At 42.2% G+C, this 26,860-nt stretch overlaps 1 protein-coding gene across 1 annotated transcript; it reads left to right on the forward strand.

Annotated features, from left to right (window-relative positions):
• The first annotated feature begins 1,442 nt into the window (after positions 1–1,442).
• Positions 1,443–25,438, forward strand: neurl1b (neuralized E3 ubiquitin protein ligase 1B). The gene is made up of 6 exons (XM_034543260.1): positions 1,443–1,687; positions 19,688–19,932; positions 20,020–20,353; positions 21,428–22,168; positions 23,913–24,038; positions 24,555–25,438. The coding sequence occupies exons 1-6, from the start codon at positions 1,612–1,614 to the stop codon at positions 24,800–24,802; spliced, it is 1,770 nt and encodes a 589-aa protein (XP_034399151.1). The 5' UTR covers positions 1,443–1,611; the 3' UTR covers positions 24,803–25,438.
• Positions 25,439–26,860: the final 1,422 nt, after the last annotated feature.

Genomic DNA, 26,860 nt, shown 5'->3' on the forward strand with positions numbered 1-26,860 from the left:
ATCAGTGCAGTTTGAGTACACAGAACGTTTTCCACATTGACTTTTACGTGAGCAGATAGTTGAGTTTGTCAAAGTCTCTGTTGACAGACAAGAGCTTGTGAAACGATCAGTGTGGGTGTAGAAAGATCAACAGGCCGCAGGCAAAGTGAGCTTTCATGAGTGGGACCTGAGGATCTTCGATTAACCTGACCTTTGCCCCCTCTGCCAATACTGTCTTTTTACATCAGCTATTAAAATGTATACCCAAGTTCAATAATCACCCTCGGTCCAAGAGATGAAACTGTTGAGCTGAGCAGGATGAGTGGTGAGACAGACTGGACTGCTATTGGTCAAACTCCAGCGATTCTGATTCAGACTGTTGACTTTTGACCAGTATTGATAATGAGTAACACGGTCGCAGACGCTTGAGAAGGAGGCGTCACCACTACATGAGTAATCTACAATCACTGTTCATTGACTTCATTGACAATCGGCCTTTGTGACAGTGGTATGACAAGCCAAAATGATTGAAAACATTTCAACAACAAACATGCAACTCTTCTTCACCAGGAGCTTTATAAAAGAGAATGACTGGAAATAAAAAAGAAACAATGGATAATCCAACAAAATTCAGCAGCAGGGCTCTTTCAAAGACAATAGTTTGACTTGTAGTAAAGCGTCAGCCATGACAGTGTGGCAGTGAACCAGGATGCACAACAGTGGTGGATGTAACATGTCCTCAAGTATTGGATGTTACATGTACTTACTTAAGTATATCCATGCTCTACTTTATACTTCCAATTCACTGGTTCTTCTATATATGTATTTGTACTTTTACACACATACAAAGATCACTCTATAATAAAATGCATTCATTTTGACAACACTGACTCGTTGAAATTAGCTCCACCACTTGTAAGAAAGTATTCTTACACTGTTGTATTGACACTTTTAAATAAATCCTCTGAATGCTTCCATCACTTAGCTATATTGAATTCAACCATCATTAATTTGATTGATCATTTGCACCTGTGCTTCGTCCACATGAGCTCTGTAAAAAAGGCCTGAGTAAGTACAGTATGACGCAGTTTACAAAAGTACCAGAGTATAAAGTATTTTATTAAACCCTTTATTTACCTAAACTTTACTTTTGCGATTTGATTGTAGGCCTTTAGGGCAAATAAAAGTACGTTACCAAAGATCAGTGGGCCGCGCTCAGCTCACGCGCAGAGGACCCTTGCCGTGCACGCCCACTTTTCCTTCTTTACAAACCGCTTTGGGGAGCGCGCTCTGCCCCTCCAATGTAACGTGTCAGATTTAACGGTCCGCGGGCACACGCGCGGCGCACGCAGACAATTACCCCCGAGTGCCAACGTCCTTCCCCTTTCAGGTTGGATTTTATTGGACAGAATAAAGAGATAACAATATCCACGTGCTCATGTTTACCCGTCTTCAACAATTTCAGGCGGGATTTGGTCTTGCTACTAAAATAACTGCTTCCTGGCTCACACCAACACCAGAGAGAGAGAGCAGGCTGGAAGACACTAGACTGCCATTGACCCTTATTTTAGTAAACGTCATCATCTCGGCCCAAATTACTGTTGAATTACAACGTGTTGTGTGGGGAACACGATGGGACACAACCAGTCCTCAAACGTGTGCATTCCTCTTTCCAACAAAGAAGAGAAACTAAAGGGCGCCACAGAAGGTACGTCCGACTCTTTACTTATTTCACACCTCTTTGACTCGACTAATATTGTACTTAAGGCTGCCAAATATGAGCCTATTTAAAAATGATAGAGAAAAAGTTCGACTGGTTTAAGGGTGCATGCAGTGGTTGCTGTAGCCGACTAACTACCAGAGCAATACTTGAAACATCGCAGATATTGCTCTTTTTTTTGCGTGGTATGAGATACAATTTAAATTATCCTATTATTCATCAATACACTGTTACCTCAGACACTAATAATTGCCCGACCCATTTTCAGACTAACTGTAGACTATATTTAATACTTCCATTCCCTTCTTTAAAAAAAGGCAAGCCATTGATTATCACTGCAACTATATTATATGATTTGTACAATTGTTAAGACCAGATTTGCTTTGCTCAAATATCTGACCCTGAACTCATTTGTACCAGATATCATATTAATGAAACTTTATTATTTGTTGTTTTACAGACAGGAAATGCCTGTCACTCATCATTGCTATATTGGGCCCTGATTGGCTTACAGAGGTTTACAGAGGTGATGTCATAGCTTTCCCAGACCCCCGTTGAGTTGTGGGAAAAGGACAAAATGATTGTGAGAATAGAAAAGGAAGTCACTGGACAAGAACCAATGTAATCCAGAAGAAAAGAAAACAAACTATTTCAGTTTGTTTTCAGATGGTCCCTATCTGTTTCCTCCCCTTCACTCTTGTCATTGGTATTGTTGTCACTGTTCACAAACAGGTTTTGCTATTCTTTTTCTGACAGTATAAACCACTTTTAGAAATCAACAGTGGTGGCGTGCGGAGAAAATAAATGCTGTTTTGCAGTGAGCATATGAGCATATGTCCTGTTCTTATGATAACTACACATGTTTTATGTTCAGCACCAAACCAAACAACACGTTTTAATGCGAGACAGTTTAGTTCCTCATGGGAGCATCTCTTTGTGTTGTGTGTTTTTCACTCTCTAAATGTTTTAAATGCTCATGCACTAAAATCTTGGAAGTCATTCTTCTCATACATACCAATGTGCATCACTAGGTGGCGATCCTGTCATACTGATATTGTGGGGGTGGGACAATAGAGACTTTGGCAAGACAAGAGATGAGTTCACTGGATTATTGAAGCCAAGTGAAGCTAATCTTTCATCACTCTTTAATTAATTCAATTATTTATCTTCTGTATTTCATCACTATATAAAACAGTAAACAAGGTTTCTATTTGCAAAGTCCAATTGTAAACTCAAATTCTGTGATGCAAGAGATGTTTCCTCTGTGGTTCAGTGGTTACTTATGTCCTAGCAGCAGGTGCAATGTCTCATATCTGTTCTATCTATCTGAAGCTATAATGCAGGGCCTGTCCTTATTGTATATGTTAGAGCACTCCCCACTTCCACCAGGAGATCTGATACCATCAGAGTGAGTGTTTTGAAGGAGGATGAGAGCGGAGAACAGAGTTAGTGGTTCAGAAAGCAGAGTGCACAACGATCCATCATCATGAGGGCTTCATCCGCTGTTTTCAGATCACATCCCTGCTAAGTTGATCTTAACTTACATTAAGTAAGTATCTATATGGTACATCTGTATGTCTGGAAAGTAAATTAAGGATGCCCCTGTTGTAAGTGTGAGTACGAACTCGGCTGTTGCTCTCACATGTGATGAAGCTCTTGGGTGGCATAAGGAGAGGCAGTTAAACATTCAGCACCATCTTAATTATTCAAGGCTGCTTGACTTGTGTGTGTGTGTGTGTGTGTGTGTGTGTGTGAGTGTGAGAGAGAGAGAGAGAGAGAGAGAGAGAGAGAGAGAGAGAGAGAGAGAGAGAGAGAGAGAGAGAGAGAGAGAGAGAGAGAGAGAGAGAGAGAGAGAGAGAGAGAGAGAGAGAGAGAGAGAGAGAGAGAGAGAGAGAGAGAGAGAGAGAGAGAGAGAGAGAGAGAGAGAGAGAGAGAGAGAGAGAGAGAGAGAGAGAGAGAGAGAGAGAGAGAGAGAGAGAGATGAAAATGAGACATTTTATCAGTAATATTCACTCGACATATATGTCACCTATTAATGATCTTTACTGATGGAGAGTCTGTCTGCAACTGAGGATAGTTTTTAATATGGGATAATTTCATCCTTTGTTATTCATATTATTGTATTATTTTTATTCATATCATGAATATGATGTTGATCCAATTTAAAACCCATCACTTTTGTATATTTAGCATTTTTGCTTCATAAATTCCTTCCCAAAGACTGAGTTGGAAGTGCCATAGTCTTCCATTGAACATTTATATTGGCAGTACACCTTTCAGCCACACAAGGGAGTCTGAATGTTTGTATTTCTTAGCTAACTTGAGCCTACTTATGAAATTGAATCTAATATGAAAGGTTGAGAGTACATTCTGAGGAAAAACTTTACCTAAATTCATTTATTAAAGTATTTAATATGTGTTCAATAACACACATATATCAAAGTTGTGATGGGAGTAAAAATGGTCAGGAATGTTTTCTGCACAAAATAGCTCTCCTCTTTTTAATAGATAAGGCCAATTCTAAATTGGGTCACGATGGTTTGTTATTTTTGAAAAGTGCCCCCAGTTCTTCAAAGTGGAAAAAAAGAAAGAACACTAACTAAAACAATAGACTGATTATCAAAGTGATCACCAATCAATCACCATTAACTAACAGTTGTAGCCCTTATTAATATTATTATTATTATTGTATGGTTTCCCTAAACCTAACCTTGTATTCAGCATAGCTTACAATGCAGCGCAAGCACAGCACTCAGCAGTTCATATCCAATCTGATCCGTTTGCAGCTTTAAGGGCCAACAGTGGACCCCAGATCTCCCTTATCACAATCTCAGCTTCCTTCTCTGAAGTTCCAGTTCAATAATTTTTCCTCCCTGTTTTGTTCCTTGTCTTGTCTCTGGACTTCCAAGCAGGGGAGAGGATTTTGGCATCCATAGAACTGTGAGCAGGATGCTCCCTAAATAAATAAATACAATGTGTGGAAGCACATGAAAATGCTATCATAGAGACAGAAGAACAATCGCTGAAAAAGGCAGCATGTAAATAAGGACCATATAGTCTCTTTAACTTGTAAAAGTGAGTTTAGAGTGTGCAAAGACCAGGTTACTATGCTGGAGCTCAATCTTTTAAACCCCCGATTCAAACACAAAGAGAAGGCGAAGCCCTACAAGATGTCACACGCAGCGATTTTGCCTCCGTATTGCTTCTTGTTGTTAACAATCCTCTGGGATATTAGATACACTTTAGGAAAGGAAGTTCTCATATTTACAAGTTCCCAAAATAGCCTTGTCACCCAGCACTCTCAGTATATCAGTGTCCTACCCGAAGCGGGGGCCCCCTCAGAAGTTTCCCACACGTGTCACAGGCCAATGTCACGACAAGAGGGCGAGGGAGAGAGGAAGAGGGCCAGGGAATGGGAAGGAGGCCAGATTAGATTTAAGTAGAGGCAAAGAAAATATTGAGTAAGAGCTCAGAAGGAGACAGGGGTTACGGCAAAGGGCGTGGATGGTGGTTGACTTTATGGCAGCGGAGGGACAAGGAGAACAGGAAAAGGGGCACAGATGGGCGGAAGCACTCAGCAGTGTAAAAGCGCTAAAGGTGAACGAGTGTCTGTGAAATTGTGAAGAGTGTTCATGGCCCCCCAGCTTCGTCTTTCATCCCATGGATGATGGATTTCAGAGCTGTAATCCTTACCTGCTGCTTTCCCAGTTGTTTACCTGTTTGAGCATACTAGCTGCATACTGTACATTGTAACATCTCAAAGTGGCCTGGCCATAAAATCAACTTACAGAGTTCCCATTGGCCCATGTCCTTCCCACGACGGTGGTCTTTGAAGTCTGGTATGCTGTCCGTCTAAGGAGGGAGCCTCTAGATAGAAGATAGTGTCCAATCCAACACATTGCTGGATTCTGACGGCACAGGAATTATCAGTTACAGTTGATGTCACTTACTGGCAAACCGCTCGTCTAAAGACTAAAGTCAAAAATGTGTTTTGATTATTGTTCCTTCACTTATGTTTGATCTTTATAGTGAGGAGCGATGTATGTGCAGAGTCGGACATTAATAGGCTGTTTTCTCATCTGCTGAAGGGGGAAGGTTTGGCATATACAAGCACAGTTTTGTGACAACACAACTAGTGTGGAAGTCAATCGTGGTCCAGGATGAAACGTACACAAACATACACTGAAAACAGACTTTTCAGTGACGTAGGAGACATCTTGTATCCTGTAGGGGAAATCTTTGCATATTCAGATAATTGAACTATATGTTTGTGGATAATTGAACTATATGTTTGTGGACACAGTTATTATTCCAGGTAGATCATTTTGTACGTCTTAAACAATGTAAAAATCATAAAGGCATTGCATATTAACATCCATAACATAGACACTCACTAAGTCTTGGCTGGTTATTGTGTTGGATATATTAAAGGTATGTACGAGATTAGGAGCATTTCGATTGCCTGCTCTCAACATGGTGACGGCTGAGCTGGCGGCTCGCAGCTAACAGCGCTAACAGTGCTAACCGTCGGGTGGGTGCTGCGTGGCCTGGACGTTAACAGCGGTGACCTTTGTATGAGAGCAGTGCAGAGTGGCGTCTGTGAGCGGGTCAGTGGGGCACGTCGATATGCAAAAACATACACCAAAGCAAGGAGAAGCTCGGATGACAGCATACATACAATTATGTATACTCTACCTTTAAGATTGTAATCAGTTTCTATGAAACACGTTAGTGTACTTAGAATGAATCCGACCGGCTCTGTTCATCAACCTCATCAATAATCTGTCTGTCTCTCAGTCAGAGGGAGCCTGGTCATTTGCTGCTAATCTGTCTCTGCTTCCTGGTTCAGCTGCAGCCGCGGGGCTGCAAATCCGTCATAAAGAGCTGTTTCTCACTGTACTCCATTTATTTTTCTTAGCATGGAAATCTAATGATTAGACAGGAACACGGCAGAATTTCTCCCTATGTCTCAGTAAATGTCCTCTATCAGTTTTTACATAAATGGCAGTAATAATTGAAGGATCAGGATGTAAAGAAGAGAAGTGTTTTTTACACACAATGTATATTTGATGTGACTTTTTGAGACATAGAGAGAATAAATACACAATTGTTAGTTTCATTTACAAATGACTGAAATATGGTAGGCTCACACAGATCAGTGTACATCTCCCTCTCATATTGTCAGAATGTGTGGCGGTGACCAGTGATCCTGAAGTGATACCTCAGGTAGAGGGAAAGAAGGAAGCCTTCATGTGCTCAGTGAAGGTCATCCACCCAGAACAGAGTGAGAGCTAGCGGAGGAGTCGGCACACACCTCAGATTTAAGCTGCTCCATGGGAACCAGGGATGTATGGCAGTTGTTTCCCTGGAGACCTGGGACTAACATGACCTGCTCCCTAATTACCGACGCCCACTGGAGTCAGCGGCGAGTCAGGGAGCTTGCCTCAGCTCAAGACCCTTAGCATAGACACAGCCAATATCTCTATGACTTCTTGTTACTCTGTTCTAAAATGTTTGTGGAAGAAAGATGCGTAAGGGCAAAAGGACCGCAGCGAAGGACTTGATGGCTGGAAAGGAAGCGACACAGACATGTGGGAGGCAATGCTGCCATCACGGTAGAGCTAAGCTGACAGGTAAATGTGAAAAAAGGGCACTTTTGCTGAGGGCAGGTGGTAGAAGGACTGAGTCACTTTCACCTCACGATTGACCTGAAGTCAAATAATTGTTGGCGTGCTACATGAAGCGAGGCCACGCTGTCCGCCTTCATTAAAGCCTTTGCAAAGAGAGTTGAAGGCCTTGAAATTGCCCTTGTCACCAAAAGAGCAGCACGTTATTGCCGAACCTGCTGGTATTCTGCTGCTGGTGCCTTGAATGTCTTTTATGACAGGTGACATGACTCGTGCACCCACTGCTCTGGAAAGACAGGCTCGATTATGTCCCCCAGAGTGTCAATTATATGTCCTTCATAACGACAGTGGGGAACAAAAACTGCTTTGTATTACAGCCTCTGTTTTAGTTTGCTCACAAGTTCATTTGTATTCGATCTGGGGATCCACTATTGGAGGCCTGCCATGATTAGAGTGCAGAAACTATGACGATATCATGAAAATAATAAGAATCAAACAATCCCATGGTGGAATTAAATTATTTTGATAATACTGCACGCTCCGACGCCAATGGTTTCTGCATTGACGAGACTAACAAAGTAACTTCCATGACCTTTGACATGGGCAGACCACTACAGTTGGTCCAGTCTGATGTTTCTGTGGGAAATGTAGAGCTGGACAGCCTCATAATGTGGTAGAAAAACATTCAACAGGAAAGCTCGAGTATCAGAACGTTACCATACATACAGCTCAGGTCTGCATCACTGTCTCCAGCTACCAACTGCAGAGGAATGGAAAAAAAAAAGGTTTGGAAAGAAATATGCTATTATGTAATGTAGTACCTGGAGCTCTCGGTTATCCCTATATGCCCTTTCTTTTGAGACTGTGAGACAAAACGGGCACACACAAATGGTCAGTATTTAATATGACAGCTGCTGGCTGTTGTTCTTGAACTTCTTTCACTTCATGGAAATATTGGAATTTTTTCCCGAATCGAGAGACTTTGTCCAAGCTTGTTGTTGAATGTGGGCTTTGATGTCTTTTTTAGCATGGTGAATGACTGCACAGGGTAATAATAGCAGAAGTATTTTGTGTCATAACCTCAGGGCCTTCGTGGGTCGCTGAGGACTTCGTGGTCAAGGTCTGCATACCCGTGGGGACCGGCTGTGTGTAAACATGTTGGAAATACTCAAATCTGTTAATATTAGATTTTTGGAATGGTGCCAAATTGGGCTTTGCATCTTGTTCGTTTCTTTTTTTGGTGATAGTTATTTCCTGACGTAATTTGAGGGTTTACAGAGGAAATACTTTGTTATGTACGTTGGTTGAATGTTTAATGCTTCTTAATTGCTTCGATGTGGGCATTTAAAAAAAACACTTTTCACCCTCAAACTATTATACAGTACAGTAGATAACTCGGTTCCACTTTTCAGGAACATTATTTACAATAAACTGCTTCTTTAATTTGACTGAGAAATGATCATCAACATATGAAAAGAGACTCATTAAAACGTTAAAATAGCTGCAGCTGAAAACCCCAAAACGGAGCCGCTCAGCAGTTCCCCCAAACCACTCCCCTTTCACTAATGAGATTTTGGATTCTTTTCTTCCGAAAATTTGAGAGTGAAACAATTTAGCATTTGAGACCCTGAAGGCAAATTCTGACAAGCTTTAAATTGCCTTGGAAGCAATTTCCTTTTGAACTGTGTCATAAATTCTAATGATGTTTAATTTTGATCCTCCTAACTATAGGTTTGTTGTTTATTATACACCACAAGAATTCCCCTCGTGCGCCTTACAGGATTATTGTGAATATGGCAAGAGGCTGTTATTTTACAACTGCGGTGCAGCAGTGAAATGCTGTGGGTCAACAACATCCATCTCTTTTTAAATATTATCCCACAAAACACACATTTATATATACATACACCAACATGATACTATTTCCATATTTACACACACTTCTCTTTATTTAGCATTATTTACATCTCCTCTTTACAAGACAGCCTTCTTTTTTTCTTCAGTTTTTGAAAAACAAATAAACGTATACAGCTTTCACTTGTAAATTTGAGTGCTCGACCAGAATGTCTTTTCCTGCCGTGCGCCTGGCAGGCTGTCTCGAGCGAGCCTGCTGCTGTTTGTGTGGAGTCATGTTAAAAATGACAAAGACCTTGACATAGACACCCGTAAGTCCTTCCTGTTCCTCTTTGGCCAGAGACTGGGCACCGCTCACAGCTGCGATTAACCCTCCGCGAACTGTATAATTCCATGAATTTTCCACTGCACCAAGCACGTCCATGTATACTGTCTAGTCAGTGCTGAAAAGATGAGATGAAAAGCAATAAATGAGGATGGAATTCCTGCGCGGAACAATGTTTGTTCTTTTGAATCACAATTCTGGAGATCGATTGCTCTTATCTTGTAAAACAATAGACGACATTATCGATTACGTATTTGGGAATACTTTCATTTTGCTGTAGTCTTAAGCTGCGCTTGCATCTGAAGCCACTGTGCAAAAGGCGAGAAGAAGCTGGCCATGGTGTTCTGGGCCAAACGCATTTCCTGCATCTCCTTCGGTGGTGCATCCGCTCTTCATCCCAGAGAAAATCCAGACAATAGAACAGATGGAGGAAGAACACTGTCCGTGCATCTGGTTAAGTGGATTGAAAGGCCATATTTAGCATGTCTCCCACTGACAGAGAGGCCTAAAACAACATTTTAGTGGAGCCGCGCCACTATTTCATCTTTTACTGGCACAAACACCTTTTTCCTTTTTCAAACATTGATTTACGGACATTTTAGTATACTTTGAAATGCTCAATAAAAGCTGAAAAGACATTCAGACAAAATAAGTTTCCAATGCAGCACCTTGACAGTTTCCATTGGGTTAGCTTAGGAGGGGTCATTTAATGTGAGGGGCTGACATGTTACGTGATGTCATGATTTAGACTCCTTCAATGGAAAATGAATCAGGAAATTCCTCATATCACAGTCAATATCCGTGTCCGTTATCATTATTATTATTAACAACCTGCCTACCAACAGGAAGAGGTGAATCAGCCGTAGACAAGAAGAGTAGACAGAACTCGTGAAACGAAATATGAATTGAGGAAAACTAATTATTGAAGGTAATGTCTGTAATCTTCCATTGTGCTTTTTGTGTGTTTGCAATAACTGAAGTAGAGTGTTGAATCATAAAAGTTCATTATTGACCTGGGAAACAATATTACGCCGAAAAAATCATCCTCTTATTGGATGTATCCTGACATTCAAACTGCATTTAAAGCAGCCACAGCCTTTCTCAGTGGATTACGTTTGCTCTGTTGTACTGAGCAACTGATCTACTGTTTCTCCATGACAACCAAGCTAACTCCATCCACTGCAGAAGACCATGAGAGGCAGTAGAAAGCATCATAAAACTAATTTTAATTATTTTTCATTCATGACATGTTGTGAAATGTTCTAAGGTTAAGATATAGAAGAGGTATTGACATATCTCAGTAGACATATGTTAGCAAGATGATCATTTATAAGCAGTTGCTTGTAATCAGTCATATTTGTAAGTATTTACATTGTTTTCTCAGCACTGAGTAAAACGTTCTACACCAATTGTCAATTAACTGCAGTACTGTGCGGGGCTCATACCAGTGGAAGTGCTTTGTTTTCTCACTTGCCAGTGATTCCCTTCATGGTGGAGATGTTTTTATTTGACTAAAATCTGATATTTTAGTCAACTCAAGACTGCCAGAAATCAGAACAATCTGCGAGAGCACCAAGCACATGGCAAGAACTCCCCCTTCAATTTCTCCAATTAACGCTGCACTGATGCTTTGATACTAACCTTTTACAACTCAACGATGGCTTTGTGCAACATTTAAATTATTTCTGTGCTTTAGAAAAACAGGTGCTTGACTCAAATGAGTTCTTAAAGGGACGTTGTATAGGATTTAGCACACCCATTAACATGAATGGAATATATATATATATATATATATATATATATATATATATATATATAAAATGGTGTGAGCGGAGGGGGGTGCAGTTGGATGTGATCTGCAACTCCACCGCTAGATTCCACTAAATCCTGCACGCTGCTCCTTTAAGAGTCAACCTAATGAAAAGACAGGAGAACTTATTGAAAACAAATGTAGGAAACAGCGCTCGAACAAAAAGAGGTGACCAGAAAAACTATGTTGTATGAATGTGGCTCATTGTGCTGGCCCATGTGTGTTTGATGGGGATGGTTGTGTTCACATTGAAGGTGGGTATGACTCACTTCATCCATTAGATCAGTGACTTGGGTTTGGACAGCAGCCCTCCCCTGATACTGAGACCACCGCATACAAACTTTCCCAAACAGCCATCTGCTCAGCATTGCTACACTGCTGTCGAATCTTTAAAGAGAATTCAAATACTGCAAATGTAACACAGTGCTGTCCAAGACCCAGTCGCTGCGCTGCTCTGCATGGCAGCAGTCAGACTGCTATGGGCCAAGTTTCCTTGAGCAAACGAGCCATGTCTGCCCTCCTTCTCTGGAAATAACTTTATTCGCTGTAGAGGCCCTCATCTGTGGTTGCTCCACAGATGTTCGATACCCGAAAAGGGGACAGTATGCATTATGGTTCATTTTAGAGCAGAGCAATCCTTTTTGTGGCCATTTAAATAAAAATAGGCACAGCTGACAGTGTGTTGTACTGTATGTCCTTCACCTAGTTTTTTTTGGTGGAAATCCCAATCATTTCCATACTAACTAATCTCACACAGGCTTGCCAGAATGCATGGCTCCCGACTGCAGTGGGAAGTTAGGCCTTGATTTTTGATTTTGTTCCATGGGGGTTCAAACCAACACTGTGGGCTCTTTCTCAGTTGGTCTACGCGACATCTTCCAGAGGCGTCTTTGCCCCTGTCATGCTCTCATGCAATCAGACGGACATATCTGTGTTAACAGTGTCCAGGGGTCGGGGGCCGAGGGGGATGCCGGGTTGGGATTCAGGCTCAGGCTGAGTAGGGAGCAGTCCACCGACGCGCTCCCTAAACTAATGTGTGTTGTTTAGCGTTCTACTATCCTCACACCATCTAAATGCACTGAGAGAGTTCTGACTGCACGTCAGAGTGGTATAAGTGCATCAAGGGTGCATGCTTTTCATAGTTCATCTTTGGGAGTTATTGTATATTTTAGATTTGACCATTGTTGAAGCCATTGTGTGTACCAAATTACCTATTTTATTTTTACATTACATTTCATATCCTTTAGCTGACGCTTTTATCCAAAGCGACTTACAATAAGTGCATTCAACCATGAGTCCAAACTCAGATCAACAAGAACCAAGAAAGTAACGTTTCTTCAAGAAAGCCAAACTACTAAATACCATAAGTAAGTGCCATTCAAGGTATAGTCAGAAAAGATGTGTTTTTAGTTTGCGACGGAAGATGTAGAGACTTTCTGCTGTCCTGATGTCAATGGGGAGCTCGTTCCACCAATGAGGAGCCAGGACAGGTAACAGTCGTGACTTTGTTGAGTGTTTAGCTCGCAGTGAAGGAGCTACAAGTCGATTGGCAGAAGCCGAGCGAAGAGAACGAGCTGGGGTGTGAGGTTAGACCATGCCCTGGATGTAGACCGGACCCGTTCTGTTCGCAGCGCGGTACGCAAGTACCAATGTTTTGAAGCGGATGCAGGCGGCCACCGGTAACCAGTGAAGGTCGCGGAGGAGCGTGGGTGAATTTCGGGAGGTTGAAGACCAGTCGAGCAGCTGCATTCTGGATGAGCTGCAGAGGTCGAATGGCATTAGCAGGTAGACCTGCCAGGAGGGAGTTACAGTAGTCTAGGCGGGAGCCTGATTTTCAGGTGGTGTGCAGACAATCCACTGAGAGATGTCAGTCAGACAGGCAAAGATTTGTGCTGCTACCTGTATTTCAGATTTGGGAAACGAGAGGATCAGTTAAGTGTCATCAGCATAGCTATGGTAGGAAAAGCCATGCAAGCGAATAACAGAGCCGAAAGCATTATTATCACGGAGCCTTGAGCAGTAGTGAGAGGATAAGTTTCAGACGCAGATCCTCTCCAAGTTACCCGGTAAGTACGGTCGTTGAGTTTAGACGAGAAAAGGAAAATGGACGGTATTTCTTTGCATTTCCTTAAAGTACACATGTTTCCAGAAAGGACAAATCAAGCACTGGCTCGAGATTTGAGATTCGCGATTCCCCATTCACTTTTCACATTGTTCTCGTCGGCCATCCTTCCTTGGCACACGGGAGAAGTTTCAGTCGGTTGCAATCTGCATCATCACTGCTGGATGCTGCCAAATTCCACTCACTACACCTTTTACACTGAAAACAGAACAAACGAGAAAACACAGAAAACCAGGAATTTTAAACGAATCGTCTGACTTTTTGGGAGATAATGTCAGACTATCTTGCAGAGAAAAGACGGACACCACTTTCATTTGTTTGCGTAGGTGAATTTACAGTATGAAGCTAAATCCGGCAGCCAGTGCGACGACTGGATAAGGAGAAACGGCTCGCCTGGCCGTGTCCAAAGGTCCCAACATACATACTGTGGCTTCCTCTAAAGCTCACCGATTAACATGTTATATATGTTTGTGATTTAATCCCAGTCATGCAGTTACTATGAGGTTCATGTTTATGATGTGACAACTCAATGATTAAGGTTTAGGTACAAAAGCAACAATCATGGTTTTGGTTCAATTAAGGACTCCGTTAAGGTTATGTGAGCTTAATTGTCACGGTTTAGGAAATGATCGTGGTCATGCACTTAAAAAAAAATTACAACATTGACCGCCGGTTGGAAATGTGATATGAAAAGTACTCCATCGTGTTAAAATCTGATCATTTGTTTCAATCTATCTGCGTTTTTCCCAAAATGTCCAACTATTCCTTGTCCATTTCTCTGTGCTATTTAACTTTTCTGCAAAGATTCAACGGTGTCTTAAATGTCTGTGCCGATTATCTCGAGCATACAGTTCCTTCCCATTTGAAACAGATGCAGCCCAGCAGTCATTATGCATTCATTAACACCCCATAGTGTGCATTCAGGCATGCAGTAAAGGCAGCATTAGGGGAAGCGGCACTTGTTCCTGCCGCTCTGCTGTGTTCACGGGGAAAGCTTGATTGCAGACTCCATCGCAGCCTCATATTCACTTCCTGTGTTAATCCCTTTTGCTATAGCAGATCTTTCTTCTGAGGCAACGGCGAGGGCGTGGAGGGAATTTCACTTCTGCTGTGCTTCACCCCAAACACCATTCACCCAAGGCTCACATAAAGAGCCACCATATCCTGCTTAAACAAACAGCATTGAGGACGTAGAAACAAATGCTTTTGTCTTTGAGTTATATTTAGTGCCGGCCTGCCTTCAGCCCAACGGCGTCTCTCACGAGACTTGTTTGAGTTAGATCCCGTATGATGACCATGTTGGGCAGCCGCAGAAGCACTTGTGTATAATATGGATCATGTCTATGTGGTCCACACGAAGCAGAAAGTAACTTCTTCCAATTAGTGACAATATCGTGTGATAAAAATGTGCATTTTGCATCTACATTTGCATGCATTGTCCTTGCTTAACCAGCCAGATTTTTTTCAGGATATTTGACACATAACTGCTGCAGAACCGCAGGCCTCTCCAGTTCACCGCCACATGGTTAGATACGCTGTCCCGCACTCCCTTCTCTGATGGTCTCAGTAAACCCTGCAGGCCATGGCTCCTCAGAGAGTAGTGTAGTCCAGAAGACAGGAAACGGCTTGAGAGGAGCCCAGCAGTCAAGGCGGTGGGAGGGCAGAGGATAGGGTGGGAAATAAGGGGATTTCCTCATATGGTGCTTGGAATTTTATTAAAAGTGTGCAATCCATGTCTGTTCATGTCAACGTATGAACAGGTAGCGAATTAGCGTCTGATAACCCGCCGTGAAGGTCTGTGGGACCTGGGGTTCAAACATCTGACAGGAAGGACCAATCATTTAGTAAATCTCTTCTGTATTCAGATGAGTTTAACCCCTGTCAGGATGATAAAAGCAAACATGTTGTTTTTTTTGCAAAATCATTGATCCCCATGTTTTCTTTTCAAACCATGTGATCAATGATCTTGCACTCATTTCTGATCATATAAGTTTGCAGCATGCTGTTTGCATGACCCCCTATAAGCAAATGTGCTGACAAACCGGCTTCCTTTAGATTACACATCTTCTTTGTGTTTGTCCTGTATAGGCTACACTCTCATTAGGCTTCATCACAGGCTCCGGGTGAATAATTAAATGAATTATTCAGAGGCTTTGCTCTTAAAGGGGGGGGGGCTCTCTGCTCACTGTGTCTTTAAAGTCGTGCAGAGGGGAGCACCGCTACAGAAAGGAGGGGGCTGCTGTGCGCCAGTCGGAGGTGTCAGCCTGTCGCAGCGGCTCGGGGTTGACATTAAGAAGAGCGCGTCCACGCTTCAGCGGGGAGATCCGTCGCAATTTGAAGGCACCGATCCTCCGATTGAACTGGTTCCAGGCAGAGACCCGAGGAGGATGCATGGATGGACGGAGACATAGTGCAATCGGAATTAACTTGTCAGCCGGTGTGAGGAATCTCTGGATGTAATGGGGAACACGACACCTAAACCTTTAATAGGTGAGACTCGTTATTATTGTATCATTCACGAGGCTCGCAATGCACTCACGCGAAGCGGCGTCTGCGAGAGCCAGAGACACGCACATGGCTGGTCCGGGCGCGCGTCCCATTACGGGGAGCGGAGCTCGAGTCCAAACAAAGCGCTCTCTGAAAATGCACTTTTCACTCATTACGTAAAGCAATTTCATCTGGATATTCATGATAATGAATGTAGCCAGAAATTAAAAATAATAATAAATAAAATAAAAATATATAACCATATAACCATCATCACCGAAATTAATATTTTCATTAAAGCTTCTTTGTTACTATTGTCAGAGATCCATCATCATAAACACGTTAGTTTAGTTTTTTGAGAATTGGTATTAGCGTATTGTTTTAGCAGTAAAATACTACTCAAATGCATCCCTGTTGTTGATAAATGGCAAATTTTGAATAACTTGCACGGAGCACAATTAGATTGTTTCAGTTACAGCCTGTAAATCTGTCTTGTAATTGTTTACTATACAACATGGTTTCATACATAGATAGATAGAGCAGGCTACTTAATTAATCCCAACGGGAAATTGCAGTATTACAGCATGCATCCCATAAAAAACATGGTATAACAACTCAGAGGTCAATAAGAAAGAAAAAATCCTAACGAGAAACAAACCCTACAAGACCATTCTCTAATGCATACGATAGTCTGCAGTTATCCTAAATTATTCCTGCATGCGTATTCATCGCCAGCAAAATGTTTTTGCATAAAGCTGTGATTTTGAGCTTTTATCACGTTGTCATTACACCTACAGCACATCTCTTGACAATCAGTTCCCCCAATCAGTTCCCCATGTCACTTTGACATGGGGAACTGATTGCCCCCTCCCAAACAGACCCAGTGGCATAATGATGTGGTTGCTGCCACCAGAGCCAGCTGACATAGGGTTTGGACTGAGAACAGTTAGTCACAGAGGAGCAGGCGCAGTGTGGGTCCTTGCTTGAACTGTATGGTTTCAATTAACATGGAATTAATAGAATATCTGCGTTTACTGTCCGTGTTAAGAGATGCTCACAATAAATCAGAGGTGTTTTTCCCCCCAAGACATTCCTGTTTTATAATTTCTAGAAGCAAAACAGAAAATCCATAGATGCTCATGTCTTGCTCACTGAATGAGTTTATAGATATAGAGATATGAGAGAATAAATACAGTCATTATCAAAGATAAGTCTAACGGTTGCACATAATGGGTTTTACATTTCAAAAAGCCTTCCTTGACTTCTTCAGTGTGCCTTGTGCAGTCTTATGATGCATTTATTTACGCTATTTCTTTCATCGGGAGAGACCGTTCCCATAACGCACAATTGAACCTCAAACGGTAGCAAAAATATGCTTCTTGAGACAGAGAGCTTTGCATGATGACCACATTTCTGATGCTGAACAGTTCTCTGTGTGGTCTCCCTGTAATTCACTTTAATTCTTTCTCATGACGTTCCAGTCCTAACTCCGAAAAGATGTGTGTTCTGGCTGTCTGCTATCTTTTGCTGTTCTCATGGTTTTTGGTGGTCCATCATGCAAGCATCACCTCATGCTGTTGGCAGGAGCTCTGAGTCGTCCCCTCTCTCTGGCATCAACCTCTCTCAGGCCCGAGCATGTGTATTATACCTTTGCATTCCAACAAATAATCACCCAGAAAGTGGTTTGATAACACTTACAGCTTTTCTGACGGTACTTTCAGAATCATCACAGACTCTTCCAACCATCTGGTCTGCGAAGTAAAGGAAAAGTGTGAACCTTAAACTATATTTCCTATCCAGGAAGATGGAAATGACGACCTGTATACTTGCTCTCTTCTCTCTGTGCCACAACAGACTTTCAAACAGAAAATAAAATTATTTAAAATGCCCTGTCGAGTTTTCTTGTAAACCAACTAAACGTTTACTTTCGGTGTAATTGTGTGTAACCTTGAAGTCTAACACACGTATTGAATGCCTTTCTTTCCCCATACAATATTTACTGAGCATATTTTGCTAGCCAGATTATCCATGTTTAGTTGCCAGCTGTCTTCTTCTTCCTCGCCTTTGTTGACACATTGCTGCATTTCCTCGTGCTTTACCACCGCCATGGTGCTAATCACGTGCATGTGCGTCCTCCTGTTTCCACAAGGCAAACAAAATGGGGACTTATTAAAAAAAAACTGTTCCACAGCACTGCCAGAGGTCAAAACCTCTGCATGTTATCTTTGAGTTTGTTTCACATTGTACAAACAAGTGAAGACAAACAAGACGTTCCCGGCTCAAATCTTTTTATGTTTTGCTATTTTTTTAAACCAGAAAATTAAAAGGGGTTTTAAGAGCAGAAGTAGTTCATAAACAACCTGCTGGGTTTTTAAAAGATCGCCTGTGACTCGAATGAAATGTTAATATATGAGAGGCACATTGGGCTATTCCTCATTGCATGACCTGGTGGACTATGCCTTGCATCTAATAATGGCAAACAAGTGTCTAAAACGGTCTTCACTGCCGTTCCTTTAACTGCTGAGTCCCAGTGCGTCCCTCTGTCAGCGAGGCAGTTAAGCCTGAAGCCTGGAGCCTGATCCTCAACTTGTTTTTCTCCATGAGCTTTACCTAAAGTTAATTTTACGCCCCCAAAAAGGCAAATTCCAAGAAGAAGAAATGAGAAGGGCACCAGCACATCATTTGAGATGTTACAGATGTCCCTCCTGATGCTCCATAGTTTAGAATATAATCAGTGATAATGTCTAATTTAGGAAATGTACTGTGGAACATTTCACTGAGTTATTGTCTTTACACCAGACCACAGTGTATTTTAAAGAGAAATGTAATCAATCTGTGGCTCTGGAGGAGAGTAGAAACAACGCCTTCCTTTGAATATTGCTCTTTACCATAAACACATCTACAACTTTTATTGCATTTCACATAAAACCTGCATATCAAATGTCCACTTTGTGTCGTTTTAGTTCTGATCCTTGTTCATTTGTTTTGTGATGCTTCATGAAGAAATTCTTCTCCAGAGCACGACACTGACTTCTGTGAAGATGAGATCAAAGATTAAGCCTTTCATTTGGGTGCTTCTTCACTAACTGGGCTGTGTGATTCATTCCACTTCTGAAGATAACTGTAGAGGAATGAAAGAGGCTATTCAGGGTTTGTTTATGCTGTAGGCCAAGGGTGTGTGTAGCCCATAAATAAGAGGAAGGCTTATCGCATCTGCTGTCGACTTACTGTTGATTTTCGTTATGTTTTCTCTCTACTGGGATGCGATTGATATTAGCACGGCTCAAATAAATGAGGATTTTACATAAGCCAAATATCCCTTTAATGTTTCCGAGTGATATATGCTCATGGGTTTCGTCTAAATTTACCGTGTGTTATTTCTGAAATATAAATGTCCCATATGGATGTGGTAAGAAGACTGATTTGGGGCAGTTGTAAATGTGGGTTATATGCTTAAACAGACTATTTAATGTACTTTATGGTGCCAGTGCTGGAAAGAGACTGTGGGCTCCTTTACATAACCGCCCTCTTCCCTCTAAACCAACTGCCATGGACCACTTGCAAACAAGTTATTTTGCTCTGATTTGTTTGTCTCTTTTTCCAACAGCTGTTGTCACCAACATTCCTGTTTTGACCTCGTCTGACTGTCACAAAAGCAGACCTGCTGTTCACATACACGCTGCTGTCTAAATTGGTTGATCAGGTTGAATCATTGACGGCTTTCCTTTCTCTCACTGTACCTCTGTTATTGTGCTGCCCACAGATGCTACTCTGCAACCCCGTCCGGTGGCCAGCAGGCAGTACTACAATCTTCCTAACAATGGGGCCGGTGTGGAGAGACGAACGTCTGCTGCTCCGGTCAGCATCAACGTGGAGTCGCCTCGCTTTCACCCCCACGCCAAAGGCAAGAATATCAGGCTGGATGGGCAGCTTCGCCGGGCAACGCGCAAGAACAGCTTCTGTAACGGCATCACTTTCAGCCACAGGCCTGTCCACCTCTACGAGAAGGTTCGTTCTCGACACTGTATTACTATTGTTTAACCGCTTGGGATGAAAGTAACAAAAGTGACATTTTGATTAACGACATTCATTCAGGTGCGTCTTCGCCTGAGTGGTGTGCACACTGGCTGGAGTGGAGCTCTGCGCTTTGGTTTTACCAGTTTGGACCCCAGCGACTTGGTCGCTACAGACATCCCCAAGTACGCTTGCCCGGACCTGGTGACCCGGCCCGGCTACTGGGCCAAAGCGCTGCCTGAGAGACTGGCCTTGAGGGACAACGTGTTGTCATTCTGGGCTGATCGCCACGGAAGAGTTTTCTACAGCATCAACGAAGGAGAGCCCATCCTGTTCCATTGTGGGCTCAGCATCGGCTGTCCACTCTGGGCCATCATCGATATCTATGGCATCACTCAGGAGGTCACACTGCTCGGTAAGCACTTCATGATGTTGTTTACTTGCTCTGCGAAATGACTCCTTTTCTCATGACTGCAGCCGAGAGAGGCGAGCAGAAGCTGACTCATTTTCAAAAGAGAAGTGAAGTTCCCTTCTAACTGGTTGTGAATCTGTACACAATCCATCATTACAATTGATATACAGCTAAAAAGCCACGTATTTAGACCATGCCTTTAACCCCAAAACCCCAGGAACTTATTTTTAAAGTGTCGACACATTCACAGCTCATTCAAGCAGCTTCCGGAGAGCTCAAAAAACAGCTTTGACATGAAGCCAATGCTGTAGTAGGAGTAGGTAGTCAGGCCTGGGATCTGCTATCTGTGTGACTAAACGTGTTTGTGAACCATAAACAGGAAGTGGACCACGGATCTCAATCCACCCTGAACATCTCACTCCTAACCGCTGTCCACTCCCTCACTATCACATTCCCTTTGCTTTTGTCACTTTCTCCCTCTTCCATAATTTCCATCGGCCTCTCCCCTGTGGTTCCCTCTTGTACTCACTGGGTGTGTTTATCTTCAGTCTGACAAGAGCTATGGCCATGTTTGGTCAATGCGGCAGATCCCAGGAGCTTTGGAGGGGCCAGTGCACTCAACTGCTGCGGCATCACTAGAAATAGTAATAAAGGAATGCATCATAAGTCAAAGGGGGACTACTAGCGCCAGACTCCTTGAGCTGTATATGAACTCTGTGCATAAAACGTGATAGTTTAGAGAGCTGAGATGTTAAGGAAGAAAGGGAAGCATTTGTTGGTTACTGTAAAATCAACTGTAGGCCAACACAGCTTACTAAAAACTACTTCAATTGAGAAACAAGCAGAATTAAATTTTTCATTAGTTGAAGTCCAAAGCACTCATTGATTAAAAGCAGACAACAAAGAGGCTGTGGTAACATTTAGATAGCATCTATATAGTGGATGTCCAGCCTTTCCTCGGGCATCATAGAAGAAAAAAGCCCTTGAAAAATGAAAAATGAAATGAAGTATCCTGAGCCTACTACAGATCATATCATACGATGTCACAAACTTGTTTGTTCATATTCTCCACCACAGAAAGCACGTTTGCTGAGAGTGTGGGATCCAGCTGCCTCAGTGCGGCCCGTCTGAGTGCCTATCTGCCCCAGAGCAGCCACGACTCAGCCAATTACAGCAACAATCAACTGGAGAACAACCAGGCTGCTGCTGCCAAGATGGCCAACCTCCAGATCAATAACTACACACAGCTCATACCCTGCTGCTCCTCCACCCCTTCCGCCTCCATACTGTCCTCATCTGCCTCCACTGGATTCAGCACCCCGAGGATGGTCCGGGGTCTTCCTCCTGCGCTGGACAATGACTTGCACTTTCACCCCGTCCGTGGCTCTGATGTAATACTCTCTGCAGACCGCTCAGCAGCCTGCATCCACTTTCTGGACAGCAGTCGGACTCTGGTATTCAGTGACCGGCCGCTGCATGTCGGCGAGACTTTGTACGTGGAAGTCGGCCACCTGGGCCTCCCCTACTTTGGGGCGCTGTTGTTTGGTTTAACATCCTGTGACCCGGCTAGTCTACATGCCGGAGACTTACCGGCAGACCCTGAAGTTCTCCTGGACCGTAAAGAGTACTGGGTAGTGCATCGGGGCTTCCCCATGCCTTGCTCTGGAGACGTGCTCAGCTTCAGTCTGCTGCCCAGCGGAGAGGTGCACCACGGTGTGAACGGAGTGGGACGTGGCCGGCTACTCTGTGTGGACTCGTCTCAGGTCCTGTGGGCCTTTTTCACCCTGCATGGGGCTGTCAACAGACTCAGGATACTCGGTAAGCTGAGTGCATTTACAGCAACACGCATGCATCTAAACCCCAAATAGTCCTATTTGGTCTATTATTGTAGTTATGAGATGAGATGTCAAAAGGAATGCTTGAACCAAAAGTTTGACATTAGCATTACCTAAATGTTATATTTCAATTTTCAAATGAGGCTTTAGCTTATTGAGTATGTGCTCATTTGCATACATTTCAAGAATAGAAATCTGAACATTGGATAAAGCCAGTTTCTTCTTTCATTTTGTTGACATATTAGAGTCAAATGATTTCACAGATGGATTTTTTGATATCTCTTTGTATCACTCCAAAAATCATAAAATAACGTCAACAGACATGAATAATGTAATGTTTTTTTATTGCCATGTCTTTAGGATTAACATGTTTGGTAAATCATGCTATGAATGATATATATAAAAGCCTCTGTAAAAAAAACTAAAGAATATAGATGAGAATGAAACTGGAATATTTGGTTTATGTATGTAATACTGAAGTGGAGATTTTGTAGATATCTTTTATAAAACATATGTTGAAGACACTGCAGGTCGATACGGTAAAAATGACTAATATATATCACCGTGATAATTCGCCAGTTGATTACTTACATTAAGACATGTTTTTTTAATTAATAATATGCAAATAACGCTTTAACTTATGTTAACTTTTGTTGAATTTGGGAGAAATCTACATTCATAAATAGATAAAGTAGTGAAATAATAGCCCAAAATCTCAAAATTGACCAGTGCATTAAAGATAATGTGTTGGCCTATCTCGCCTTAATGGTCATAAATGAGAGTGGTACCACAGTTTGGAACTAATTCTCTGCAAGAAAGTACATAAGCATATTTCCCAGAATGTGTTTTCCTTTTATTCTGAAACGATAAAAGCCCCCAAAAGACATTAATTATTATCAGTTTATTATTGAGTCTTGGCAGCCCCGACAGTCATTTTCTCCCAGACTAAAGGAATGCATCTGTGTAGCATGCGCCTGTTGACTTAAAGTCCCACTACTCCCACACAAACTTCCATCGGCTCAATATTATCATGAAACAGAAACAACAATAAAATCACATGTAACTTAGTAACACAAATATGCGTATCTAATCTTACAGTTTAGCGTTACGCTCAAACAGTTCAAGGACTTGTTCAAGGACTCTGTGTTGGAATGATATCAACTACTCACTACACACTACTCCGCTCCTCCTCGACCTTCACTGGTTACCGGTGGCCGCCCGCATTCGCTTCAAAACATTGGTACTTGCGTACCGTGCTGCGAACAGAACGGGTCCGGTCTACATCCAGGACATGGTCTAACCTCACACCCCAGCCCGTTCACTTCGCTCGGCTTCTGCCAATCGACTTGTAGCTCCTTCACTACGAGCTAAACACTCAACAAAGTCACGACTGTTTGCTGTGCTGGCTCCTCAGTGGTGGAATTGACATCAGGACAGCAGAAAGTCTCTACACGGTAGAGCCGTAGTAGCACTTTGGTAGCACTTAAATGTCTCTTACTGATAGCACTTTGTAGTTTAACTTTATTGAAGAAATTGTACTTGCTTGATTCTTGTTGTTCTGAGTTTGGACTCATGGTTGAATGCACTTATTGTAAGTCGCTTTGGATAAAAGCGTCAGCTAAATGACATGTAATGTAATGTAATGTAATGTAACTACAGTTAAATATACACTTTGTCTGAAAGGCACCTTTAAAGGCTTTACATGAATGCTGATGTTTGTGACACAGGAACTCTGCAGTCCAGCCCTCCCTCCACATCTGCCAGCACTTCTCAGAGCAGCAGTCCAGACGACAGTGACTCAGACCTGGCGTTCAGTGTCAACAGATCTTCCTCTGCCTCTGAATCATCTCTGGGTAGGTTCCCTCATGTTGACAGCAGGTCTTCGATGTATGTAGAAGCCCCACAAGGTCACAGCAGGAAGGCCGTTCGGGCCGGTTTGGAGGTTAAGGTGCTTTTTCTCGTCGTAACATGACAGCGAATTTAATACCGCGGGTATAAGTGACGTCAACTCTCACTCTAGGAAATTGTGACGGGTGTTTTCATCTGTTTTCTGATGCTACATGTATTAATCGGGAACTTTTTTAGCAGATTAATTGATTAGTTGCAGCGCCAACACGTACTGTTTTTGTTATATTAAATGAGAATGATTGAGCAAATATTGAACATGGAAATTTGTATTTTTTATGGCTCATAAATTATAGAAAACCACTCCAAAACACAGACAAAGAATACAGAATATAATTATAAAAGCAACCGTATTGAACCTGGCATACTCTTCCCACAACAATGGCAAGAACAAAATAGTTCCCTGTGTCCATGCATCCACGTCTGCTCTATATGTATTTTATTTTATTTATTTCTTCTTATAGTGACTGCTCCCAGCTCACCTCTCAGTCCCCCCAGTCTCTCCCACGCTCACCGCCTCAGAACTGCCCCTGCTGGAAAGAATGGAGAATGCACCATTTGCTTCGACCAGGACGTGGACACAGTCATCTACACCTGTGGACACATGTGTCTGTGCAATGACTGTGGGCTTAAGCTGAAGAGACAGATCAATGCGTGCTGTCCGATATGCAGGAGGCCCATTAAAGATGTAATCAAGACATACCGGCCATGATGGTCCAGGTGTTTAAACAAACAGCGGATGTGACGCCACCTGTGTCTCCTTCTCAGGCTTGGTTAGACACGGATCTTGGTCCCAATTGGAGATTAGCCACACCAGAACATAATTGTGCCTATATTTCCATTTTATATCGGTGAATCATTTCGGGAGATGCTCTTCATACGCAGAGCTGTGGTGGAGCTCATCTTATTACATGGACTGCTGCAGGAGCTCCTTTGTTTTGTCTGAAAAAGAGGAGATGTCTCATGTGCTCTTGTTTTGTATTTTCAATGTATTTGCTGAAATCCTGCTGTCAATATTTTGTCCCTCAACCCTATTGTCTAGATGTATGTGTGCTTCAGCAGAATATGTGGACCGTAGTCTATGACTTCTAGTGCCTTAGATTTGTGTCACATAGTGTGTCCAAGTAATTATGCTAACAATCCTAGCCATATTATCAATGTACAGTAATGAAAGCATGTGGTGAAAAAGACACACGGATACCGAATGTATGTAATAGTAAGTGGAAATATCTAAGTGTATGGTAAGTGTGTTCAGTGGCTTGCTTTCAGAAAAGTGTGCTTGGAAAGTACAACATGAAGTAACTGGATATGCACTTTAAAAAATAAATAAACATGGACTAAGTATAATTAAAATGTGTGTAATTTCGTTAATAAGAATTCCTTTTATAACATTCTAAGGACCAGTGAGTAGTTAGTAGCACCTAGTGGTGAGGTAGCAGATTGCATTAAACTCAACACTCCTACGCTCCCCCTCCTTTGTGAAGTGGACTGGCTTCCTATTTGAAGGTCTCATTCTAAGATAACAAAAACACATGATTCTTTGTTTCAATATTATTTAATATTATATTACATTTCTGTCAATCAGTCACCATCCTATACACTTTGCCTTTAAAGAAAAATGTTTTCTCCATCATAATCCCTTTTAGTTAGCCCTTATAGAAGTTTAGTTTTTTCCCCAGCAACACAGGACCCCTGATGATGAGTAATAAAGCTTACAGTGTGTACGGTAAGTTGAAGGGTAATTACCAAAATATCTTTCACAATAATCTTTATTAAAACACGGGTTGTTTTTTTCAATTAATGTGATGACGATCAAATGATGTCATCAAACATTGAGTGACTGTGACTGACGTGTTTCAAGGGTCAAGGGTCAATTTCACATCTTTAATCCCATGAAACTGGGGGGGTGTGGATATGGAGATCATCTGAAATGATGGAAAGCTCATTTGGAAGTTGAAAACCCCTGGTGAGTGCACGGTGACTAGATGGCCTCAATGGGATTCGTTTCTCATGTATTTGCTCAACAGGCTGTTTGCTTTCCACTTTATTGGACTCTAAATTTAACTGCGTATTGCTCGTCCTAACAAAAAAAACCTATGAATACAGTAACGTTGTGAAAGACAGCCCAAATACCATTCCTGTTGTAGCATGATGATGTAGTGCTTAAATGTTTTGGTGGATCGATACACACCGATGTCAGTATTGCTTTAGTTTAGTTGTGTACATAAACTATGTGGACCATTTTGGCCCATTATCGGCAGGCACACTATTGTGTTGGTTGTGAGGCTACGGAGGTAATGCAATGTCAGTTATTACCTCATCAATTACATTTAGTGGCACATCGTGAAACGTCTTATGGGGTGTTTTATTTCTTATATCTTACATCTATTTCTTTATATTGTGTTGAAATGAATCAATTTGCTTCACTATGCTCCCAAAATATTAAGCAGTGAGCGACATAAAGCACAACGAATTCAAGAAGTGTTCTTAATAAGTACAAACGGGTATTTTCATGATGGCACATGGTGCTCCCTGACTTCCCGGGATGAAGACATCTTTGCCTGCGGTGAAACCAACGTCTAAATCCACAAAGTGTGCCCAGCTTTTCAGAAGCAAAACGACCAACACGGCCCAAGTGTTTTGACAGTTTAGTCGCCTCTGTTGTAATCATGAGTGTGTTTATGTCTGCACTTCCCAAAGACCTGTCACTTTCTGCTGAGCTATGCAACATCTATCCCCTGGGCTTAAAGTAAAGCTGTTTTTCCTCACG

This window comes from Cyclopterus lumpus, chromosome 10 (genome assembly GCF_009769545.1).
Source record: "Cyclopterus lumpus isolate fCycLum1 chromosome 10, fCycLum1.pri, whole genome shotgun sequence".
NCBI classification, from domain to species: Eukaryota; Metazoa; Chordata; class Actinopteri; order Perciformes; family Cyclopteridae; genus Cyclopterus; species Cyclopterus lumpus.

Coding starts and splice junctions, on each gene's coding strand:
- neurl1b (XM_034543260.1), top strand. CDS start 1,612: ATGGGACACAACCAGTCCTCAAACGTGTGCATTCCTCTTTCCAACAAA. Junction 1,688..19,687: donor ACTAAAGGGCGCCACAGAAG/GTACGTCCGACT, acceptor TGCTGCCCACAG/ATGCTACTCTGCAACCCCGT. Junction 22,169..23,912: donor CAACAGACTCAGGATACTCG/GTAAGCTGAGTG, acceptor TTTGTGACACAG/GAACTCTGCAGTCCAGCCCT.